The following is a 25,460-nucleotide window of genomic DNA, read 5'->3' on the forward strand; positions in this document are numbered from 1 at the left end:
AGGATGGATGGGGGTATATAGCAGGATGGATGGGGTATATATCAGGATGGGGGTATATAGCAGGATGGCACTATGTAGAAGGATGGGGGTATATAGCAGGATGGGGGTATATAGCAGAATGGGGTATATAGCAGGATGGGGGTATATAGCAGGATAAGGGCATATACCAGTATGGCGCTATGTAGCAGGATGGGGGCTATACCATGATGGCGGTATATAGCAGGATGGGAATATATACCGTGATGGCGGTATATAGCAGGATGGGAATATATATCAGGATGAGGGACATAAATACAAGGATGGGAATCATATACAAGGCAGGAGGATCATTACCAGGATGGGGTACCTTAGTAGAGAATTTGGGGACATTACCCCAATAACAGTGTCAGCAGCTGATCCTCGCCCCATAAGTGTGTCATGACCACATTTTTTGCTTAAAATTTTATTTTCCGATTTTCCTCCTCTAAAACCAGGGTGCGTCTTATAGTCCAAAAAATACGATAAATGAAAAAAATTCATGAAAGCCAAAAACAGTTTTTCTTGGGTCGTGGCAATACCACAAAAAATGTTATGCCATATTAAAGTACAATTCGGCCCATAAACATGAGGCCCTCAAACGTCTGTGGACAGAAAAATAAAAAAGTTATTGATCTGGGAAGAGGTGGAAGAAATGAACATTATTTGTGTAGGACCACTGTAGTGCTAACAGGTATTAGAATGGGGCAAGGGTGAAACTTTGTTTTTGCTGCTTACCAGTGATGGGCGGATCTGATAGTCTAGTGATAAAGTCTGGATCCGCACAATTTCAAACTTACCCAAGTGCTGGACCCGAGCCCCGAGATTCCGGGTGTTAGTCTGGATCCACCAGCTCGGGAAATAAAAAAAAGAAAGAAAATAAGAAGGAAGCAAGCGCTTCATACTTACCGAAGCTCTGTCATGGCAGCACACTGTTCTCAGGTCGCATATTCACCTCCGAGGTCACTTATTAGCCTCATCCATATGCACTGCTTTCGCTGTTCACCGAAGTCTGTGATTGGTAACAGTCAGATGTGCCTCCAGCCTGTGTGACAGTGTCTGCCTGCAACCAATTACAGGCGCTGTCTGCGAGTCTATAGCGTAAAGTAAAAATAAATAATATAAATATTTGGTGTAGGGTCCTCCCATATTATGATACAAAGCACAGATAAAGCATACTGCTACATTATGAAGCCCCCAGCCATGCACTTATCTTTGTTGTGTATCAAAATAGGAGGAACCGCATGCAGCTTTTTTTTTTTATTTATATAAAAAACAGTGTGCGTTTCCTCCAATTTTGATACCCAGCCATGATAAAGCCTGACAGCTGGGGGCTGGTATTCTAAGGCTCGGGAGACCCATGCTTATTGGGCTGTCCCCCAGCCTAAAAATAGCAGCCTGCAGCCATTAGATGAGACAATCCCAGCACTTTACCCAGCTCTTCCCGATTGGTCTGGTAAAAAACAAAGAGAAAAATTGTATGAAAAATACCCTGAATATCAATAAATAAAATGCAAGTGCTTAATAACAGGGTACTTAGTGTATACATTTTTCCAAAAAGGTAAGAAGCCGTCCCACCTCGTCACAGTGTACCTATCTGGGACGGTCCCTAACCAACTAAAAGTGAAAAACATTTTATATACCTGACTTGTGTCATGTCAAAACTCTAATGTGAATGGTAACAAGTGGTCAGCTGGGTCCCAGATTAAATACACAGCAAAGTAAGAAGCAAATTAATTGTTCAGCCTCAGTATAGCGAGGACTGCACCCCAACTTGCACAAAAGCAAGAGATCAGGCAAAAAACAACAAAAAACTGAGGTGTAACAAAACTCAGTAAACATGCAACATTACAAGTATATAAAGGGCAGCCTCTAGACAAGAAAAAAACAAAGAGAAAAATTATATGAAAAATACCCTGAATATCAATAAATTATTTTTCTCTTTGTTTTTTTCTTGTCTAAAGGCTGCCCTTTACATACTTGTAATGTTGCATGTTTACTGATTTTTTTGTTACAGCTCAGTTTTTTGTTGTTTTCTGATTGGTCTGGTGCAGTGGCATTTAGGGTAATAAGGCGCCCACAGCTGCCACTAAGCTCTAGATTAGTAATGGGGAGGGTCTATGAGACCCCCCATGACTAATCTGTAAGAGAATATAAATAAACACAAACATCGAAAAAATCCTTTATTTGAGATAAAATACAAAAAACACACTCTTTCACTACTTTATTAATCCCCAAAACACTCCTGCAGGTCCATATGAGGTCCCATGATGATTCCATGTCTGCTACATATCTGAAGTCACAGAGTATGATCATAGAATATGACCACCCACTGCGGACTTCATGCAGAGACCGAGCTGCAGGATCAGGGGTGACATCACTCAGGTTATTTGCGGTCACAGCTGGAGGTTCCTACAGTCTTCCACCTGTGACCACAGGTAACCTGGCCTCAGGTGAGACCTGCATCTCTTGGCAGAAGCCGCTTTTTTTTCCCAAGAGATGTAGATTTGGTGATGAAAATTTTACACCATATTCCTGCACCCAATTTACAAAAAAATCACAACACTATTGCATCATACCGCATGCGGTTTTTATGCGTTTTTTGTTTTTTTTTGCCAGGAGGTGTACACTGGGTGCATGAATATGATGTGAAAATTTCATCACCAAATATACATTTCTTGGCCCAAAAATGCAAAAAAAAATTGCTTTGATGCCATTTTGGTGTAGTTTTATACCAGGAGGTGTACATTTGGTGCTGAAATGTCTGCACCAGATTTCAGCAGCAAATTTGCACCTCCTGGCAGAAAAACCTTTTTTGCCTTTTTGGGCCAGGAGATTCAAATTTTTTTATGACACTTTTACACCATATTCCCGCACCCAGTCTACACCTGTTGGCAAAAAAATGTTTTAAAACCACATGCGAGATTATGCGGTAGTGATGCAATTTTTTTTTTTTGCCAGGTGTAGAATGGGTGCACGAATATGGTGTAGAAATTTCAGCAAGAAATATGCATCATTTAGTAAAAAAATGTGGTTTTCTGCCAGGAGATGCAGGCGAGCGTAGTCACAGATGGAGGACAATGGCAACCTACAGCTGTGACCGCAATTGTGACCTGCTATTTGTAGGCCAAATAAGCATGGGTCTCCCCAGCCAGAGAACACCAGCCCCTAGCAGTCGGGCTTTATCTTAGCTGGGTATCAAAATTGGGGGGGGGACCACACATCATTTTTAAAAATTATTTATTGAAATAAAAAAATTGTAAAAAAGACGCATGTGGTTCCTCTTATTTGATACACAGCCAAGATAAACGCATGTCTGGGGGCTGCAGCCTGTAGCCATATGCTTTATCTGTGCTGATATCATAATATTGGGGGACCCTATGCCAATTTTTTTATTTATTAATTTATTTTTATACCACGATAGACACATGTAGCATGTATGATTGGAAAGAGTCAGCTGATACGCTGATACTCAGGGTGGGGGCGTATCTGATTACAACCAATAACAAAGACTGGTGGGCGAGGAAGTACTGCATATGCAATGAAGGATAATGCATGCCCCAGTAATGAATGAGTGGCCTGGATGCACTTAAAGCCACAACAGAGCCTCGGTAAGTACAGCACGTCTGCTCCTATCCCCCTATCCCTTTTACCACCCTTTTTAATTGCAGGATACTGGTCCACATAGACTTTTATGGGGACCGGCATCTGACCCCGGAGTTTAAAACCAGATAACCAGGATCTGCTGGTCCCAGTTATCTGCGAGTCCACCCATTACTACTGCTTACTCATTGAAGGTCATTTTTCAGATTTCTGTTTGAATATTTCATTTTTCAAGTCTATAATATCATATTCCTCAGTGATGGCAGGAAAGTGGCTATAAAGAAAATCCCAAAGAAGACATTTACCCTCTCCAAAAGAATACGGGGGGAAGTAAAGCAAATTCGGTAAATGATATTGTATTTAAGCAAGTAGAGTAGAAATAGCTAGTCTTACTAATCAGTTTCGTGGTGTTTGTTCATGTTTTTGTTATCTGTAGACAGCATGCCTTTTGTGCCTTAGATTGATATAAAATTGCTCAACCTGTGCCTGTTCTGTAGGGACCTGGATCATCCTAATCTTTGCAAATTTATTGGAGGTTGCATTGAAGTTCCTGATGTGGCTATAATTACAGAGTATTGTCCCAAGGGAAGCTTGAATGATGTTTTGCTGAGTGAAGACATTCCTCTGAACTGGGGATTCAGGTAATTTTAGTATTGTCTTATGCATATGTTACCACTATATATTTAGTGAATTAAAAAGCAATTAGAAGGATTATACATTACAATTATCAATTACAGTTAAAAATAAGTTACATAATCATAATCATTTCATATCCCTGAAAAAAAAGTTGTTTATAGCAGAGCAAGTTAAAAGGGTTATCATTTATTTAACTATATGCCTAAGAACTAAAAGGTAGGTAGTTGCTAACAACCTGCTTGTTCTGCCCGGCTATTTTCTTTGCTGGCACACAGCAGTCACAGATCATACCTGTCGGTGATTCTGCGGCTTCTGCTGTCATCATGTCTACAGAGCAACAGCTTATTTTCTGCTCTGCTTTGTTACCAGGGTGTGAGTGTTGGTGTCATGCTTATTGACTGTTGCCTTCCCTGCTACACAACTTCAGGCCTTCAACACACATCCGTAGAAAACATGCGTGTTTGGTCCGTTTCCGTATATACCGGAGACACGGCCAAACGTGCACCAATGTTATTTAATGTTTGAGGACACGTGCGTTTTTCATTAAGGTCCGTGGGTCCGTGTGCATGCTACGTTTGTGTCTCCGTTTTGCACGGAAGCATGTCCGTTTTCAGCACGCAACACGCAGCACGGACCCAATGAAAGTCAATGGGTCTGTGCGCACGTCCGAGTGACACAGACGCATCTCTGTTTGTTCCCTGTACATTTTGTGTTTTTTTCATGTGATGTCGGTCTTTTTTCTTTTTCTGTTTCGTTCTCTCCCTCAGTCCGTCGGTCGGTCGGTCTCTATGTCTGTCGGTCGGTCTCTCTGTCTTATCTGTCCCTCTCGCTGTCTGTCGGTCACTTCCCCCCACTCTCTCATACTTACCGTTCCCCAATCTCCGGCACGGCGCTGCACTGCTGTTATAAAAGCTCCGGTGGCTTTTACTATTTTGAAAAAGCCGGCCGCTCATTAATCAATATCGTATTCCCTGCTTTACCTGCCCACAGGCGCCTGTGATTGGTTGCTGTCACACACGCCTACCACGCTGAGTGACAGCTGTGTCACTGCACCCAATCACAGCAGCCGGTGGGCGTGTCTATACTGTGCAGTGAAATAAATAATTAAATAATTTTAAAAAAACGGCGTGCGGTTCCCCCCAATTTTAATACCAGCCAGATAAAGCTATACAGCTGAAGGCTGGTATTCTCAGGATGGGGAGCCCCACGTTATGGGGAGCCCCCCAGCCTAACAATATCATTCAGCAGCCGCCCAGAATTGCCACATACATTATATGCGACAGTTCTGGGACTGTACCCGGCTCTTCCCGATTTGCCCTGGTGCGTTGGCAAATCGGGGTAATAAGGAGTTAATGGCAGCCCATAGCTGCCACTAAATCCTTGATTAATCTTGTCAGGTGTCTCCCCGAGATACCTTCCATGATTAATCTGTAAATTACAGTTAAAAAACACACACACCCGAAAAATCCTTTATTAGAAATAAAAAACACTAACAAAGTCCCTCATCACCAATTTATTAACCCCGACAAAGCCCTCCATGTCCGGCGTAATCCACGGACCTCCAGCGTTGCAGGTGACAGGAGCAGCAGAAGACACCGCCGCTCCTGTCAGCTCCACGCAACAAATGAGGTGAGTAGCGCGATCAGCTGCTGTCAGTCAGGTAACTCACGGCCACCGCTGGATCCAGCGGTGGCCGCGATTAACCTCCGTGACAGCTCAGCTGATCGCGATACTCACCTCATTAGCTGCGTGGAGGTGACAGGAGCGGCTGTGTCTTCTGCTGCTCCTGTCACCTGCATGCAGCAGAGCTGGATGCGACGCTGGAGGTCCGTGGATTACGCCGGACATGGAGGGCTTTGTCGGGGTTAATAAATTGGTGATGAGGGACTTTGTTAGTGTTTTTTATTTCTAATAAAGGATTTTTCGTGTGTGTGTGTTTTTTAACAGTAATTTACAGATTAATCATGGAAGGTATCTCGGGGAGACGCCTGACATGATTAATCTAGGATTTAGTGGCAGCTATGGGCTGCCATTAACTCCTTATTACCCCGATTTGCCAACGCACCAGGGCAAATCGGGAAGAGCCGGGTACAGTCCCAGAACTGTCGCATATAATGTATGCGGCAATTCTGAAGGCTGCAGACTGATATTGTTAGGCTGGGGGGCTCCCCATAACGTGGGGCTCCCCATCCTGAGAATACCAGCCTTCAGCCGTATGGCATTATCTGGCTGGTATTAAAATTGGGGGGACCGCATGCCGTTTTTATTAATTATTTAATTATTTATTTCACTGCACAGTATAGACACGCCCACCGGCTGCTGTGATTGGGTGCAGTGACACAGCTGTCACTCAGCGTGGTGGGCGTGTGTGACTGCAACCAATCACAGGCGCCTGTGGGCGGGTAAAGCAGGGAATACGAGATTGATTAATGAGCGGCCGGCTTTTTCAAAATAGTAAAAGCCGACGGAGCTTTTATAACAGCAGTGCAGCGCCACGCCGGAGATCAGGGAACGGTGATTATGAGAGAGGGCTGCTCAATTCAGTCACTCGGGGGATTAGCGGTCACCGGTGAGTCCTTCACGGGTGACCGCTAATCAGTACGCGGCACACAGACAGAGCCGCAGCATGACAATGAAGTCGGGTGAAGTTCACCCGAGTTCATTCTCATCGCGCAACTCTGTCTGCCGACATGTATCAACGACATTGTGCATCACACACACACACAGAACATTTCACATGGACAACACACACACATGTCAGTTATTTCACTCACACACACACGGACATTCCACACGCACATACGGCTAGCATACGGGATACACACGCAGGCCACACATACCATAAAAACGGACCTAAAAAACGGAAAACGGACCCGAAAAACGGCCTGTTTTACATGGACGTGGTTTTAACGGATGTGAGTTTTCGGCCTTAGGGAGACGGTTGTCAACCAGTGTGTCGGTAGTCCCGCCCAGTCAGCAGTGCAACGCAGAAGATGAAGAGCAGCTCTGTTGAAATGGCGCATCTGAATCATCAGCAGGAGAGGTCAATGACCATTCTGAACTGACACCAGGCAGAATAGGCATTTAGTTATCAATTACTTGCCTGTTATGTCTAGGCTGACACAAAAAAAAAAGTTCTGGACGAAATCTTTAAAGGGAATCTGTCAGTAAGATTAACCTTGAAAATCTGTCACGCTTGCCGGGTATAGCGGGGGCGTTCAGACCTACGTGAAACTGACACGTAACAAAAACAAAACAAACAAAAGGGACACCTGAGGACGTAATAACAGCAGGAGGCCCTGGAACTGGTGAGGAGGGTAGGTGGGACACATCCTATTCTCACCTGCAGCTATCCCTACTTTCCTAGCTATTCCCTATACAGTCTATGCAACTGTTGCTGAGCAGGAACCTGAAACCCTAAGAAGTCCCTACAAATGTCCTGGCCAAAACAGAAGAACGATCCAAAGTACTATAGCAGGGCATATCATATTGTAAAACAAATAGGTAAATAACCCACCACAGGCATAATTCAGCAAAAAAACGGAGAATTGTGGTTTAAGGGATAACAATAAATATTTTATTAACTGGCAAATACCATATTATAACACTCATAAATTGCATATGGAGAGCAGGGGTCAAAAAGGGTATCCAGGTATTCAGTATATAGTTAATTAAATCACAATATTGCTACAAGGAAGTTCATGTCCACAGAGGATACAGGGAATAAAGTGTCATGTGCAATACAATTACTATTACCACAGAAACAGGGGGATTACATAAACATTGCACACAGTCCCATGTAAAGTGCTATGCATATCCTAGTGGATCAGACAAGAGTTTTAGCAGCACATATGTCGCGGGCGGAGGAGGGGACGCCGCGCTCTCCCACTGCTCGGGTCCGGCTGCCGCGGCTGCTGCGGCCTGCTGCTGCTCGGTGGCTCGAGCGATGGGCCGGATCCCGGGGACTCGAGCGGCGCTCCTCGCCCGTGAGTGAAAGGGGATTGGGTTTTGGGATAGTTTATTGTCCGTGACGCCACCCACGGCTGTGGTGATTGAGTGGACACCACCGCTGCTCTGTTTGGGGAGCCCGGGAGTGATGGTACGGAGCAGCCAGTTGTTGATTTGCCCCTCCGTGGGTAGGGGTCTTGGTGCTCCCGGGGCCCAGTGATGGGGTTGGTATGGTGGACAGGCGGGTATGGGGCCTGTGGGGGTGCAGGGGCGCAGGGGTAGCGCTGTGCCGCACGGCACGGAGGTACTCACTCAGCCAGTAAACACGACACAGTTCTCGGTAAACAAACGGCTGGTTGGACGGGTCCCTCGGACGGTTACTGTGCTGCGGTTCCCTGCAGTTAGCGGTGACGGTCTCTTCCCTGCACCTATGTAAAGTCTTTTGGTAGCGATGTGTCCCCACCGGTTATCCACTCCTCGGCTTCAATCTGGGCCGAAGGAGCCCTACTTTGCCCGCAGGCGCTGGCCCTGGGAAACTGGTGCCCTGTCGGTGGCGGTGTCTCCCCTTCACGGTCGGGCTGTTGCCTTCAATCGGGACTTGGTTGTTAGGAGACAGAGGTCCCCTTCACTGACGGATTTGGCAAATTATGGCGACTCCTAGCCTTGCCGGGATCCGAAAGGCCCCTGCCCTGGTGCTGACTGTTCTTCGTATACTGCTCCAGTACCGCCGGGTCACCACCCGTCCGCGGTCCTTCCAGCAACCTCCAAACAGTCCCCCTGCAGACTATCACTGCCATCTGCTGACCTTGCTGTCTCAGTCCGGGGCACACACCCTGACCAACTTCAGGCTTTACTACTGTCACTTTTTACTCTTTCTCTCCAGCTCCTCTACCACTTTACTTCCTTCTACTTTCACTTCCCTAGCTGGACTGCCTGGTTTTCCCGCCTCCAGGGCTGTGAACTCCTCGGTGGGCGGAGCCAACCGCCTGGCCCACCCCCTGGTGTGGACATCAGCCCCTGGAGGAAGGCAACAAGGATTTTGGGTTAGCCTTGGTGTTCCTGCAGGGAATGTGGGGTGCATGTGATGTTGTGACCTGTAACCCCTGGCTTGCCCAGGGCGTCACACATATATAACAAATCAAGTAACAGTCATGTGTATACCAGTACCCAGAGGTGGAGGGGATTCACACCAAGCCTGAGGACGCGCGTTTCGCGGGTAGCTTTATCAACCAGGCAAGGTAAGAATGGCCATTCTTACCTTGCCTGGTTGATAAAGCTACCCGCGAAAACGTGCGTTCTTAGGCTTGGTGTGCATCCCCTCCACCTCTGGGTACTGGTATACACATGACTGTTACTTGATTTGTTATATATGTGCTGCTAAAACGCTTGTCTGATCCACTAGGATATGCATAGCACTTTACATGGGACTGTGTGCAATGTTTATGTAATCCCCCGGTTTCTGTGGTAATAGTAATTGTATTGCACATGACACTTTATTCCCTGTATCCTCTGTGGACATGTACTTCCTTGTAGCAATATTGTGATTTAATTAACTATATACTGAATACCTGGATACCCTTTTTGACTCCTGCTCTCCATATGCAATTTATGAGTGTTATAATATGGAAATTGCCCTGGCCAGTGAAGGACAGGGGAGGTTCACAAGACCCCACCGCTGCACTACCAAGACACAAGGTAAGGTAAGACAAATGTGGTGCCCTGGACAAGCCAGGGCGTCACAGGTACTGCAACAACACACCCTACACCCCGGTTAGGAACACCGAAGTCAAACACAAATCCTTGTTGCCTTCCTCCAGGGACTGATGTCCACACCAGGTGGGGCGGAGCCAGGTGGTTGGCTCCACCCACCGAGGAGTTCACAGTCCTGGAGGCAGGAAAAGGAAGAGAGAACAGTTTGAGGAGTTGTAGAGTGAGGAAGTAGTAGTGGAGGAACCGACTGACCGTGTCCGGGTACGTGGCCCAGGCACCTGACAGCAAGGTTGGCAGACGGTGGTGACCGTCTGCAGGAGAGGCCGATTGATGCACAACCATGAGGACCGGGGACGGGCGGTGACCCGCCGGTACCGAACCGAGAAGCGAAGAGAAGCCAGCACCATCCGGCAGGGCCTACGGACCCCAACCAGGCTAAGAGTCGCCGTAAAACCGGTCAAATCCGTCAGCGACGGGAACCTCCGGGGTTTCCCAGCAGTAAAGACCCGACTGAAGGCAACCGTCCAAACCGTGAGGGAGATAAAGCTATCGCCAGAGCTAGAGCTCCCAGGGCCAGAGCCTGCGGGCAAAGGAAGGGCTCCCTTAGCCTGCTCCCCAGCGGTATGTTGGCTATCAGTGGGAAGCCATTGGGGCCGAGAACAGAACACCGGTGCAGGGAGAGACAGTCACCGCCAACCTACCGGGAGTGACCGCCGCAGCCGTCTGTGGGACTCGTCCATCCAGCCGTTTGTTCTACCGGAGACTCCGTGTGCATTACTGGCTGAGTAAGTACCACCGTGCCGTCTGGCACCGCGCTGGCCCGCGACCCTGCACCCGGCCAGGCCCCACATCTCACCTTCTGACCTCCACCACCGGGCCCCGGGACCACCAAACCCCCCTACCCACGGAGGGGAGAAAACATCTCAGCTGCTCTCTGTCAATGCTCCCGGGATCCCCGTACAGAACAGCAGTGGTGTAACCAACCTCACCACAAACCGTGGGTGGCGTCACGGACAATACCCCTACACCAAACAACCCCTTTCACTCACGGGCAAGGAGCGCCGCTCGAGTCCCCGGGATCCGGCCCACCGCTCGAGCCACCGACCGAGCGAGCAGCAGCCGGACCCGAGCAGTGGGTGAGCGCAGCGTCCCCTCCTCCACCCGCGACACAAGCAGGGGGTTGAAGTAACAAAAAGGATAAAGCCTGAGAGTAGGAAACCTTCACAGCAGAACCTTCCTCCAAGGCGGCCAGAGAACAAATGACTTTGTATCTTCAGCAAATAATGCTGGGAAGACACCTCTATTTAAACCTGAAGGGGTGTGGCTACACAGCAGTTGCAGCTGAAACACGCAGCTATGAACTGCTAACAACAAAATTGACATTAACTACTGATGTACTGAAAGAAATGAAACCACGTTAAATGAAGAATCCCAGATGGAAATGAGGGATCCCAACTAAGAATTAGTCACTAGTCTTCAAAAATAGAGAGACGATTGTGACAAACTCACATATATGTGAATGCAGGTCTTTGAAATGTAAATCCATTGACACCTTTATTTGTTCTATCTGTTGTTGCATGCCTGAATAATTACTATTCATGCAAATGAGACTTTAAGTGCTATGGGTGTGACAGAGCACTTAAGGAGTCTCTGCCTGCTTGCTTGCCAGCCTGCACTTAAGGAGACCTGAATATCCATATATGTGCTTCAGGGGGTTGATATTGTTGACAGATAACCTTTAAAGATTTTTTTGAAGAAAACAAATTATTTTCTATATATACCAGACAGTATTGGACCACAGCATTACCTCAAATGCCCTCACCTTTTATAGTTCTGGACATCAGGGATAACATTGTGAAATATTGAGGTGCTACACGGTGTCACAGACACAAAGCAGCATGTTCCCAAATGAATAAAAAGACCGTGGCACTCACCAGTCTTCAGTGTGAATGTATTACATAAGTGGTGTAAAAACAGGCAGAGCCACTCAGGGTGAGAGGTGCAATAAAGGAGACAGCTGTGTCATTCCTCAACATGCTTCCTTTGTCCTTTGACCCCCAGAGGATCATCATTATGTTAACCCTAGAACGCATGACATTAAAAATATACATATTAACGTATTGGGGGCCTTTTAGGCTCCCATGCACATAATGTAGAAAAACACACTTCAATAACTTTCACAAGTTTATTTCAAAATTGCTCAATAAAATATGAATAGTGGACAAAATTTTAATTATAATTTTTCACAGAAAACACCCAAAAATCTTTTTTTTTCCCAAATTTCACGCAAAGACATGAAAACACACAAAAAATGCATAGAAATCTATAGCAAACTAACTGCAGCTACATTTTTATTCTAACTTTCTTTTCTATTATATTAGTCTTCCAAACAATTCTGACATGTTATTTTTTCAGAAGAGTGTTCTTTGCAAACAGTTTCCTTACAAGTGGAACAATATCGCTCAGTTTTCCTCTCTATGTTTCTTGGACACATGAAACATCGCTTTCGTTTTCTTTTTCCTGGCTCTGGAATAATCTGAAACTGTACGCCACACCATTTCATTGCTTGTTTAGTTTGCTTTGGCAAGCATTTCAAGTCGCTTCGTTCTATCATGTAAGGCATTACAAGTTCATGACAAAGGTCCTTCAAGAATATGTGTCTCCTGTCCTTCCTCTGTGCATGAAATTCCGGATGAGTTTCTGTATAAATAATGAATGAATTTAGGGCTGCTACATCAAGCATATTTGAAAATAGTACTACAGGCCATCGTTTTGTTTGCCTCTTACACGAATATTCTCCCACCATCTCATCCATTTTATCTACACCTCCTTTTGTTGCATTGTAATGCAGGATGATTTCTGGTTTCAATTTTTGGTTATTGCTGTCAACACTGCAATCGTGATGCATGGTACTGAGTAAAATTACAGATTTCTCCTTCTTCGCCTTGTAAGATACCAAAGTCGCTTTGTTATTGAATCCAAAGACACTCTCATAAAGTGCTCGCTGATGATTGTGTTTGAGTGCTGCTGGAATTTCTCGTCTCTTTTGCTCATTACTGTGTTCAGAGGACCTGAGGTGATGTCATGGCCTTATCACTCCCTCCAAAAATCACATGACATCCTCACATGTTATTATCCACACCCTGGCCTCTCCACCAGCACTACTGAGTACAAATAAAGTAACTTGAGACAGAAACACTTCTGAGAACATGATAAAAACAGCGGGGGCCTAAAAGGCCCCCAATTCGTACAGATGTAGTTTTCACCAAACAAGCATTGTTAAACCATAATGCCTATGAAAATATTAAAATTATATGAACAACTGGATATTATCAACAACGACATACTTGAGGAATACCTGGAGTTTCAAAATTCTAACTAAAGTAATTTTGCAGATAATAGCCAAAATGTAAGCATGGGGGCCTAAAAGGCCCCCAATATGCGTTCTAGGGTTTAAGCCTGCTTTACACGTTACGATCCAGCATATGATATCATATGCGATCGTTACCGCCCCCATCGTATGTGCGGCACGTTCACATTCATTTGTTGAATGTGCCGCACAAACGATTAACCCCCGTCACACGTACTTACCCGTGCATATGACCTCGATGTGGGCGGCGAACGTCCACTTCCTGGAGTGGGAGGGACGTTCGGCGTCACAGCGACGTCACGCGGCAGTCGGCCAATAGAAGCAGAGGGGCGGTGATGAGCGGATGTAAACATCCTGCCCACCTCCTTCCTTCCGCATAGGAGCGGGAGCCACAGAACGTAGGTAAGATCTGTTCATCACTCCCGGGGTGTCACACACTGCGATGTGTGCTGCCTCGGGAACATTGAACAATCTGACGTTCAATTTTTAGGAATTGAACGACGTGCATGCGATGAACGTTTTACCATTCAATCGCAATCGCACGTACCTGTTACACACTACAATGTACCTTACGATGCCGAATGTGCGTCACTTACGACGTGACCCCGCCGACACATCGTAAGATTTATTGTAGCATGTAAAGCGGGCTTTACATATATACAGTATATCTGTCTAATTAACACTCCCGTAGTGGATAGAAAAGAGAACTACATACTAAAATGCATAATCCGAAAAAAAATTACATTTACCTAAAATATAATAGTAAAAATATAGCTATAAATAAAAAAGACAGAGAGAGTATGTAAAACCAGAATTACAAAAACATGGTAATAGGTATGCCATGCCCCATCAGCTAAGATGGTTGAGTGCAATGTTATTTATTCTTCTTTTTCTGTCCTTCCCTCAAATAATATCTTAATAAAACTCAGATTTTTAGTAGGAAGTTCCAAAGTGTTAGCAGATAGGAGTTTGTGTTTTGCCGCTCTCCTCGACTCCCTGCATTTTTAAAAACCAGCATCCTAGCTATACAATAGATGGACCACCAAGGTCAACAAGAAGATGCCACTAGAGACTTTGCCCAGCAGGGTTTATAAAGTGCAAATTTGTCTTATTTCATATGGGTGTCATGATACTGGCCATAGACGTGATACAACATTAGGACCAACTATTCGGCAGTAAACTACAGCATTTCAAAGGCGATTGATATTGTATTATGATATAGGAGCTATATTTTCACCGTATAGTCCGAGAACATCCACGGCACCCATCAGTAAATCTTATGATTCCTATAATAATAAAAAATTTCATGACAATTGGACCAGACAGTTCCTTCTTCACAAAGTCTAGCACTACGGCGATTTTGCTTCCTATGTGACGCTTGTACCAGTGATGGCTCACTAGCCATAGGGGTCAGTATTACACCACCCTGTGTGGCCCACAGATGGACAGATGACTACCGATTTAAATGGAGAGGGTGGACAATATTCTATTAATGTTACGTTCTATTACAATTATTTAATTAAAGGTAAGTCAATTCACATTAATTAATGCAGGCGTCCCTTGTCTGCAGAGGATTTGCAGACTTTAAGCAGTATCTAATGAGATCAGGCAAGATGGCTACCCCCTGTGGCCTTGCTTCACTAAACTTGCTTATTTTAGCAATGTGGAAGTAGAAAAGTGCAACATTGCATAAAATGAATAATGATGACTGGAAACAGCAAACATTTGAAATAATTGATTTCAGAAGCCATGCTACCCCTATAAAGGAACTGTATGGATATATAATTGTACGATGTTCACCTCTGCCTCGTAAGGGTGAATAGAAGAAAGTTTAGAAGGTAAAGAAAGTAATACATCAAAATATATCTGTCTGGGCACTTTGCGTTGACACATCACACCACTGTCTCTACAGAGAGTTTGCAATTGCTTACTTAGGGGTCCATTAATGACCTATGCTTCAAAGGGAGCCATTCAGTAATGCTTTGCATAGCAAAAGGTATAGAAATCTTATTCGTAATAAATTGGTAACTTCTTGTGCTTACATGCAAGTCTGACTACTTTCATATGTGACTCCATTTTATTAAGGTCTTTTGCAGCTATATACAGTATATTGTTATTTTTTAATAGTTGTTTATGATTGTAAGAGTAGATTCTTATTGGGTCTCTTTATATCTTTATGTGGTGTGTCTGACTATAGGTTTTCTTTTGCTACTGACATAGCACATGGCATGGCTTATCTGCATCAACATAAAATATACCATTCACGACTTAAATCTACAAATTGTGTGATTGATGACCGATGGGCTTGCAAAATTACAGGTAAAATCTCTGTATGTGTATGATACAAAAAGTTACTTATATTCTCCAAATATAGAAGACAGAATTGCCAAAAACACAAATTTTTATATATTGTTTGTCAAATTTAAATCAGGATGATTTCGCCAAACATTGGTTAAAACCTGATCCAAAATAATTATGAAAAACATTTAGAATTTCACATATGCAAAACAAGAAAAAAAAATAGACATGGGAAACTAGCCTTAATGTAAAAAAATAAGGAATAGAAAAAGTGATGTTTACTCAACTGCTTGAGGTGTCGCTACATTTTTGAGCAACTGGTATGTGCCCACGCTGCGGAAAATGCGGATTTTTCGTGGAAATTCCACGGATTTTTCAAACATCTGCAGCACAGCTACTCCCCAGCCATTTCTATGGCATTTGGGAACTGCTGTGCCCACGCTGCGCTTTTTTACGCAGCGGAAATAATGCAGATTTCCCTGCGGAAAAATCAGCAACATGGTATTTATTCCTGCGGACTTCTCCGCAGGGTCCCATATACTTACCTGCCTTGATAGAAGACAACGATGTCACTTTCTCCGTCCGGTGCACAGGAGCGCGGTCGATCCAGGTACAGGAAGGAATAGGTGGGCGGGCCTGCACGAGCTCCGATCATGTGACAGCTGGAGCTAGTGCAGGCCCTCCCACCTTCTCCTGCACAGTGCAGCAGATGCTGACAGAGTGACCCGGTCGCCGGAAAGCGAGGTGCTGCATGATGGAGGTAAGTATGAACTCCCGATCACTGCAGCACTTGTTCTGCATTGAGGATGCAGTGCCGAAGCCATGGTACTGTATCCTCAATGCAGAATGAACGCAGCATATCCGCAGGACATTCCGCAAATAAACCGCAGCATGGAAACATGGATGTGCTGTGGTTTTCTGGGAGCTCCTGCGGAATGTCCTGCGGATATAACCGCAGGACACTGTTCCCGTGGGCACATAGCCGAAGATGTCCAAAAATGTTGACACTTCTAAAGCTAGAAACCAGTCCCAGCCTGCTATATCAACTTTTTGAAAGTAGCAAAACATTGGGCCAGAAAGAGTGCGGTCAAGCACGGCCAACAAATCCATCATAGTTTAAGCCACAGAAATAAGGGGGAAATGCTAACAGAAATGTATGCCAACGCCTAGCTGGCGGACATTTCTGGTGGTGATCTATGGTAATTGAAACATGTGCCAATTTAATTAAAGAGGCAAATACCTTTCAATTATTGATGGATGATCATATTTGCTACTGCTCAATACTTAAGGCCCTATAACACACACACACACACACACACACAGATAAATCTTTGGCAGATCTGTGGTTGCAGTGAAATCATGGACATATTGTTCCATTTGTACACAGCCACAAACCTGGCACTGATTGTCCACAATTTCACTGCAACCACAGATCTGCCACAGATCTGCCACAGATTTATCTGTGTGTGTGACAGAGCCTTTAATCAAGTATTGGGGTGCGCAGGCATGCTCGATACTTGATTGAGTATCCCTGGTGCTTAAGCGCCATACTTGAGTTGGCACCCCGCATATTTTACAGCTGTTTTTCAGCCACTAAACTTGCAGGGTGCAACAAGCCTACTCATTCAGCTGCAGGGTGATGCAATGACAGGAACTGTTTCCATTTAATCAGTCCAGATGGTTTATTAACAGGTCTAATAAACCACTCCAGAGGAAAACAAAATGCAAGCCTTTTCTAGCATAAGGTACAAAAAAGCAAGAAATAACAAGTCCATATTACTGCGGGCTCATCCACTCAATATCAGAGGTTCTCTTCTTACACAGAAATTCTCACCAATGTAGCAACCTTCACACATAGACATAATATGAGACTACTAGTCTCCTTTTATATTCAGAACCACACCCAGAGGTGGAGGTACCTGTCTCTTTGGCTGCTCGTAAAACCTGGCCCTAATATTCCCAAATATTCTCCCAGTACTACATGTACTACAGCATCCTCCCAGGCTTACATTACAGAAAATAACCATCTCTACGACACATACCTCCCATTGACCACATGACCAGCAGATTGAAGGGACATTGAAGCGATTGAATTTTGCAACCTAAAACCTAAAGTCCCGTGTTAGGGCTATATATATTCAATTACCTATTAAAACTGTTGTTACCTGCATTCACTGTAGGGCTAGCTGTTGGAGGAGGTATAGATTTTGATTACAGGTAAGTAGGGAGGGATTACAACCTTACAGTCCTTGCTGCTGCAACCTAAAACGAAAAATCCTTTGTCAGTGCTACATGTAGTCTATTCCAAATTACTATCATTGTTACATGGATTAGCTGTAAGGACGGCTTCAGGAGGAGGGATTGTTAGGGATTAGAGCAGGCATTTAGGGTACCGTCACACTTTAGCGACGCAGCAGCGATCCCACCAGCGATCTGACCTGGTCAGGATCGCTGCTGCATCGCTACATGGTCGCTGGTGAGCTGTCAAACAGGCAGATCTCACCAGCAACCAGTGACCAGCCCCCAGTGACGCTGCGCTTGCACGGAGCCGGCGTCTGGAAGCTGCGGACACTGGTAACTAAGGTAAACATCGGGTATGGTTACCGATGTTTACCTTAGTTACCAGCGCACACCGCTTAGCTTAGCGTGTGCAGGGAGCAGGAGCCGGCACTGGCAGCGTGAGAGCTGCGGAGGCTGGTAACGAAGGTAAATATCGGGTAACCACCTTGGTTACCCGATGTTTACCTTGGTTACAGCTTACCGCAGGCTGTCAGACGCCGGCTCCTGCTCCCTGCACATTCAGGATTGTTGCTCTCTCGCTGTCACACACAGCGATGTGTGCTTATCAGCGGGAGAGCAACAATAAAAAAACGAACCAGGGCTGTGTGTAACGAGCAGCGATCTCACAGCAGGGGCCAGATCGCTGCTCAGTGTCACACACAGCGAGATCGCTAATGAGGTCACTGCTGCGTCACAAAAACCGTGACTCAGCAGCGATCTCAGTAGCGATCTCGCTGTGTGTGAAGTACCCCTTAGTCAGATTTTATTGCAAAACAATCCTTTTATAATTATACTTCTGCTGCAACCTAAAACCAACAGTCCTTTTAAGGGCTAATTACTGTACTTTTTTGGAGTCAAACCACTGTTACTTGCATTCACTGTAGAGCTAGCTGCCGGAGGAGGGATAGCTTTGGATTACAATAATATAGGCAGAGATTACAACCTTACAGTCCATGCTGCTGCAACCTAAAGCAAAAAAAAAAATCCCTTGTCCAAGCTACATCTATTCTATTTCCTATTAATACTTCTGTTACCTGCAGAAACTGTAGGGCTAGCTGCCGGAGGAGAGAGAGGTTTGGATTATAGGCATATAGGCAGGAATTAGAGTCTTCCTGTCCTTGCTGCTGCAACCTAAAACCAAAAGTCCCATGTCAGGGCTACATATATCCTTTTCCTTATTTATACTGCTCTTACATGCATTTACTGTAGGACTGGCTGCTGAAGTAGGGATAGGTTTGGAGAGAGAGAGAGAGAGAATTGGAAAGTCCTTCTATAGTTTCCAGTAGGGCTAGCTGCTGGAGGAAGAATAGTTCGAGATTAGAGCAGTCATATATATAGGGTTTCTTGGAAAGTCCTTCTATAGTTATACTGCTGCTGCAACCTAAAACCAAAACCATCCTTTCTTGGTGTCAAACTGCTATTATCTGCATTCACAGTAGGGCTAGCTGCTAGAGGTGGCATAGGTTTGGATTATAGGGATATAGGCAGGAATTACAGCCTTAAGCGGGCTTTACATGCTGCGACATCGCTAGCCGATGCTAGCGATGGCGAGCGTGATAGCACCCGCACCTATCGTTATGCTGATATTTGGTGATCGCTGCCACAGCGAACATTATCGCTACGGCAGCGTCACACACACTTACCTGGTCGTCGCTGCGGCGACACATGTAGCGATGTGTGCTGCCGCAGGGACAAGGATCAACTTTGCCCACGCGACAGCAGCGATATTTGAGAATAGACCCCCGTGTCAATGAGGAGCGATTTTGGACGTTTTTGCAACGATCTAAAATCGCTCCTAGGAGTCACACACAACGAGATCGCTACAGCGGCCGGATGTGCGTCACAAAATCCGTGACCCCCAACGAGATCGCTGTAGTGATCTCGTAGCGTGTAAAGCCCGCTTTACAGTCCTTGCTGCTGCAACCTGAAATGAAAAGTCCCTTGTCAAGGTTATATCTATTCTGTTACCTATTAATACTGCTGTTACCTGCATTAATGGTAGGGCTAGCTGCTGGAGGAGAGATAGGTTTGGATTACAGGCCTATAGACAGGGATTAGAGTCTTACAGTCCTTGCTGCTGCAACCTATAACAAAAGTACCATGTTAGGGCTACATATATCCTATTCCTTATTAATACTGCTCTTACATTCATTTACTGTAGGACTAGCTGCTGAAGGAGGGATAGGTTTGGATTGTAGGCATATAGGCAGGGATTAGAGCCTTACAGGCCTTGCTGCTTCAACCTAAAACCAAAAGTCCCTTGTCAGAGCTACAGTACATCTATTCTATTCCCTATTAATACCGTAAAGTTTGTAGGCATATATCATCCACCTAATTTAATTTGTGCAAGGTGTGCAGTAAAGGACAGGGAAGTGGATCGTGGATGCAGAGGCTGAAGCTGTGGGTCAGTTTGAAATGCAACTTCTGCAGAAGCACAAGAAACATGCTCATCTACGAGCTATCTTACACGAGTCACTCCTTCTACTTTTCGCATCCCTTGCACATAGTGCATATGCTTTACTAGTCTAGGAGTCTCACTCCTTAATAATGGGAAACAAATGTATCCAGAGGCCCTTCTCTATCTGTCTTACCAGGGGGATAGCAGTCCCTTCTAATTTTTTGCATTCCTTGCACACACTGCATCGGCTTTACTAGTATAGAAGTTTCACTCCTTAATAATGCAGTCCATCCTTTTAATTTTTAGCAACACTTGCACATGGTGCATAAGCTTTACTAGTCAAGGAGTCTCACTCCTTAATAATGGGGAAAATGTATACTGAGACCTTCCTCTTCATGTCTTTCAGGGTGTATTGCAGACCCTTCCTATTTTGGCAGCCCTTGCACATAGTGCTTTACTAGTCTAGAAGTCTCCCTCCTTAATACTGGGAAAAAATGTATTCTGAGGCCCTCCTGTACATGTCGTCTAGGGTGTATTGCAGTCCTTCCTTCTAATTTCGGCAGCCCTTCCACATAATCCATGTGCTTTACTAGTCAAGGAGTTCCACTCCTTAATAATTAAAAATTGTATTCTGAGGCCTTCCTCTATGTATCTTTCAGGGTTTTTTCAGTCCCTCTTCATTTTTCGCAGGTCTTGCACATAGTGCATAAGCTTTAGGAGTCTAGAGGTCTCACTAGCTAACACTTTTAACAGAATACATATGAGGCCCTCCTTATCTGTAATACAGGGTGCATGGTAGTCCCTTCTCCTAATTTTTGGCAGTTTTGTGTTGCATTGCCCACATACACTTTGTGCGGTTCAGTGTCTGTCCATAAATTAAAAGTAACCTATCACCAGATTTGGCAACTATAAGCTGCGACCACCACCAGTGGGCTCTTATGTACCACATTCTAACGTGCGGTATATTAGATTCCATGCCGCTGTGTAGAATGGAAAAATCACTTTATAATACTCACCTAAGGGGCATTGCGGTGCAGACTGGTCTGATAGGTGTCTCCATTCTCTGCTACTGTCACCTTCTCTTTCGGCCATCTTTGTCCATCTTCAGAAGCCTGAGTGCATGATGCGTCCTACGTTATGCACACGAGCCGGAATTGAGGTCCCACACAGGCGCATTGCAATACTTTGATCTGCCCTGCTCAGTGCAGATCAAAGTGCGCCTGCTCAGGACTCCAGTGTTGGCTTGTGTGGATGAGTCACGTAACAGGTCCGAGGTCAAAATTACAGGAAGGTAGTGGATCAAGTCAAAGGGGCTAGGCAAATACATCGTCAGAAGTGAGGTCCAAGGTCAGGTAAGCAATAAGTCAGATTGAGCAAAGGCTCGAAGACCCTAACAAGCTAAAGCCATGGCTATCAGTAATTGAAGGCAGAGAGATAGCTAAATAGCAAGGTAATCACTCCAAACAGAAGACACATGAGTAAACCTCAGACACCCCAGACCTAACTGGATGGCTGAGCTGTCGATCACCATACTGACAGCTCAGCACGCCTCTGCATCTGATTTGACAGCTGAACTGTCTATCACCCTACTGACAGCTCAGCAAGTCTCTGCCCAAGATGGAACAGCTGAACTGTCAATCACTGCATCCAGACACACCGGTGGGTGTCCCGCGTGTACCTCAAACTTTACAGTTCAGGTTCGCTCATCACTAATACTGACATAAAGTAGACATGTGGTAAATGTTATATATTATCTATTTTGTGTGGTTTGACCATCTGTTTTCAGGGTATAATAATCGAAAGATTAAAAGTTTGAAAATTGCAATTTTTTCAAAATTTTAGTACATTTTAAAACATTTTAATAAATGAACGCAAATTATATCGACCTAAATTTACCATTAACATAAAGTACAATATGTCATGAAAAGAGAATTATTTCCACATGAAGTTACGTAGGTCAGATTTGAAAAATTAGGTCTGGTCAAAAAGGTGAAAACAGGCTTATGCTGGGTTCACCTCAACCTGACGTGTGAACAGGTGCATAACTGAACATGACATGAAATGCAAAAAAAGACAGTTTGCACTCTGACAATGCTAAAGTATGGAAACCATATGGAAACCATGAATGTGTGAACATGGACCTGCATTACTGCTAATGAAAATCTGAGAAAAATGAGATATTTAGCATATAGAAATGGCCATTTGTATATCTGCCTAGTTGCCCCTTCACGGCATATCTCGTAACTGGCTCCCTAACGCTATGCTGAAGCCTCTCTCTAGGTTAAAAACCTCCTGTGTATGGGCACGTAGGAACCTGCTATATAGAATGAGATTACCTGTGGCAACTGGGGGAAGGGTGCACGGTCAGAAGGTATGACCCTCTTCATATAGACAAAAACGACTGACTGCACTCCTCAACCTGAACAGGTGCATAACTGAACATGACATAATACAAAATATATCCTATATAGCAGGTTCCTACTTGCTCATACACAGGAGGTTTTTAACCTAGAGAGAGGCTTCAGCATAGCGTTAGGCTATGTGCCCACGGCCGCTCGTACGTGCATGTTTCCCGCAGCTGCCCGCCGGCGTCTGCAGCTATTTTTAGCTGCTAGATTACAGCGGAATAGCTGCAGGAAACATGCGGACATTCACGCGGCTTACCTGCGGACGTCTCGGCCTCTCATCCCCATAGCGGAGGGCCGGCACATCCGCAGGTAATTCTGCATGAATAATTGACATGCAATTATACATGCAGATGCCTACATCCGCAGCATGTTCGGCAGCCGCACTTTCCGCAGCGTGGACACAGCACTCCCCATGTCCCATAGGATAACATGGGGAGTGCCTGTACATGCTAAAACCTGCGGATTTATCTGGAAAATCCAGAAAAATCCGCAGGTTTTGCGTGGCAAAATCCGCACAAACAAGCTCCCGTGGGCACATAGCCCTTGGGACCCAGTTACGAGATATGTCGTGAAGGGGCAACTTGGCAGATATACAAATGGCCATTTATATATGCTAAATATCTCATTTTTCTCAGATTTTCCTTAGCAGTAATGCAGGTCCATGTTCACACATTCATGGTTTCCATACTTTAGCATTATCAGAGTGCAAACTGTCTTTTTGTATTTTATGCTGGGTTCACACATAGCGACGCAGCAGCGATCACGATGGGCGATCTGACCTTATCAGGATCGCTGCTGTGTCGTTACATGGTCGCTGGTGAGCTGGCAAACAGGCAGATCTCACCAGCGACCAGTGACTAGCCCTCATCCAGCAGCGACGGGTGGAAGCAGTGCTGTGTTTGGTAACTAAGGTAAATATCGGGTAACCAAGGGCTTGGTTACCCGATATTTACATTGGTTACCAGCGCACACCACTTAGCGCTGGCTCCCTGCACGCCAGAGTACACATCGGGTTAATAAGCAAACCCTTGCTTATTTACCCGATGTGTACTCCAGCTACTGTACGTATGCAGGGAGCAGGGAGCCGGCAGCACAGGCAGCGTGAGAGCGGCGGACGCTGGTAACGAAGGTAAATATCGGGTAACCAAGGAAAGGGCTTCCCTTCGTTACCCGATGTTTACCTTGGTTACAGCTTACCGCAGGCTGCCAGAAGCCGGCTCCTGCTCCCTGCTCGCTTCAGTTCGTCGCTCTCTCGCTGTCACACACAGCGATGTGTGCTTCACAGTGGGAGAGCGACGAGCAAAAAATGAAGCAGGAAATTCAGCAACGAGCAGCGACCTCACAGCAGGGGCCAGGTCGTTGCTGGATGTCACACACAGCGACTGCGACAGGATGTCGCTGCTACGTCACAGAAAATGGTGACGTAGCAGCGACGTCGTTGTCGCCGTCGCTGTGTGTGACACCACCTTTAGTGTGAAGAGGTTAAAGGGAATGTGTCCTAGTTTTTGCTAACCCATCTAAGACCAGCATGATGTAGGGGCAGAGACATGATTCTAGTGATGTATCACTTACAGCTTGCTGACATTTCAATAAGATCACAGATTATATGCTGTAGATTTACCAGTTTTCTGAATGCTGGACTCTGTATAATTCCATCCATCAACAACTGTTCACTGTGCATAGGCAGAAAGCTGCCGCTCAGTGGTAGGAACAGGGTTTTACACAGCTCATGAATATGGAATACTATATAGCAGCAGGTTTGCTAGTCCTTTAGTTATAATGTCCTGCTGATAAAAACATTGATTGTGTTGGGATTCTATAAAAACTACATCAATCAGTTAGTGATATCTCAGGAATCATGGTCACTGTTTGCATGCTATGCTGCTCTCAGATTAGACAGCAAAAACCTGCTGACATATTCCTTTAAATCACTTCATCTAATATCCTTAGCCTGTGTAAGGATAGTCCTGGGAGTGGACCCACTAGACCGTGCACCGGACTCCCATGCGACGCCTCCTCGAGCGAACCCATATACAGGGACTGTCGGGCGTAACCACAGAGGGCCTAGATGCACAGAAGCTGGGATCAGCAAGAGTCACTGGATGCAGGATCCGATCTGGACCAGGTACAGGTTAACGGGATCAGGCAGAAGTCCAGAACCGAAGACTGGTGCAGGTCACAGGGATCAGGCTGAGGTCCAGGAGTGGAGACTGGTGCAGGTTAACGGGATCAGGCTGAAATGTGTGCTCAGGACGGTACTCAGGATCTGCAAGCAGAGACAGAGTTACAAAAAGCAAAGGCATAGAGGGACCTGACCAACTGGTACAAGAGACAAGCTGCAGGGACGCGTTGAACAAGCACTGGCCATGGGAAATAGGAAGTCTTAAATACCCAAGGTTAATTAGTAGTCAAATCCCAGACAGCTGTGCTGGCCCTTTAAGTCTAGGTGAGTTCACGCGTGTGCCCTCTAGTGTGCATGTGTGAGGCCCGCAACCCGGAAGTCAGAGCTGAGACCACAGGAAAGGCAGGACGCTGGGGCACAGGTGTCTGCAGTGAGTGTGCGGCGCGGAGCCGGGACCGACAGGGAAAAGGTATGGACAAGGTAGCAGGAGAGTGGGCTCAGGGGGGAGCGGGGACCCAAGGAGTTGGAGCTACGGGTGGTGGGCGGCGCGGTCGGACCGGTAGCGTGACAGCCTGTAAGGTGAGGATTTAAGAATCTTCTCTCAGCCAGGTCCTATGCACATTATGAATTATATAAAGTATTTAATAGAAAACTACATAGTATTATTAGTTT

The 25,460-nt window shown here is 45.5% G+C and overlaps 1 protein-coding gene across 1 annotated transcript in view; it reads left to right on the top strand.

The window, feature by feature from the left end:
- Window positions 1-25,460, top strand: part of LOC142310926 (uncharacterized) — a 375,823-nt gene that overhangs the window by 207,377 nt on the left and 142,986 nt on the right. The window contains exons 12-14 of the mRNA XM_075348804.1: window positions 3,854-3,962; window positions 4,116-4,259; window positions 15,480-15,601. Coding sequence (XP_075204919.1) covers window positions 3,854-3,962; window positions 4,116-4,259; window positions 15,480-15,601 — 375 coding nt within the window. The remainder of the gene's footprint in view (window positions 1-3,853; window positions 3,963-4,115; window positions 4,260-15,479; window positions 15,602-25,460) is intronic.

Source organism: Anomaloglossus baeobatrachus, chromosome 1 (genome assembly GCF_048569485.1).
Source record: "Anomaloglossus baeobatrachus isolate aAnoBae1 chromosome 1, aAnoBae1.hap1, whole genome shotgun sequence".
NCBI lineage: Eukaryota > Metazoa > Chordata > Amphibia > Anura > Aromobatidae > Anomaloglossus > Anomaloglossus baeobatrachus.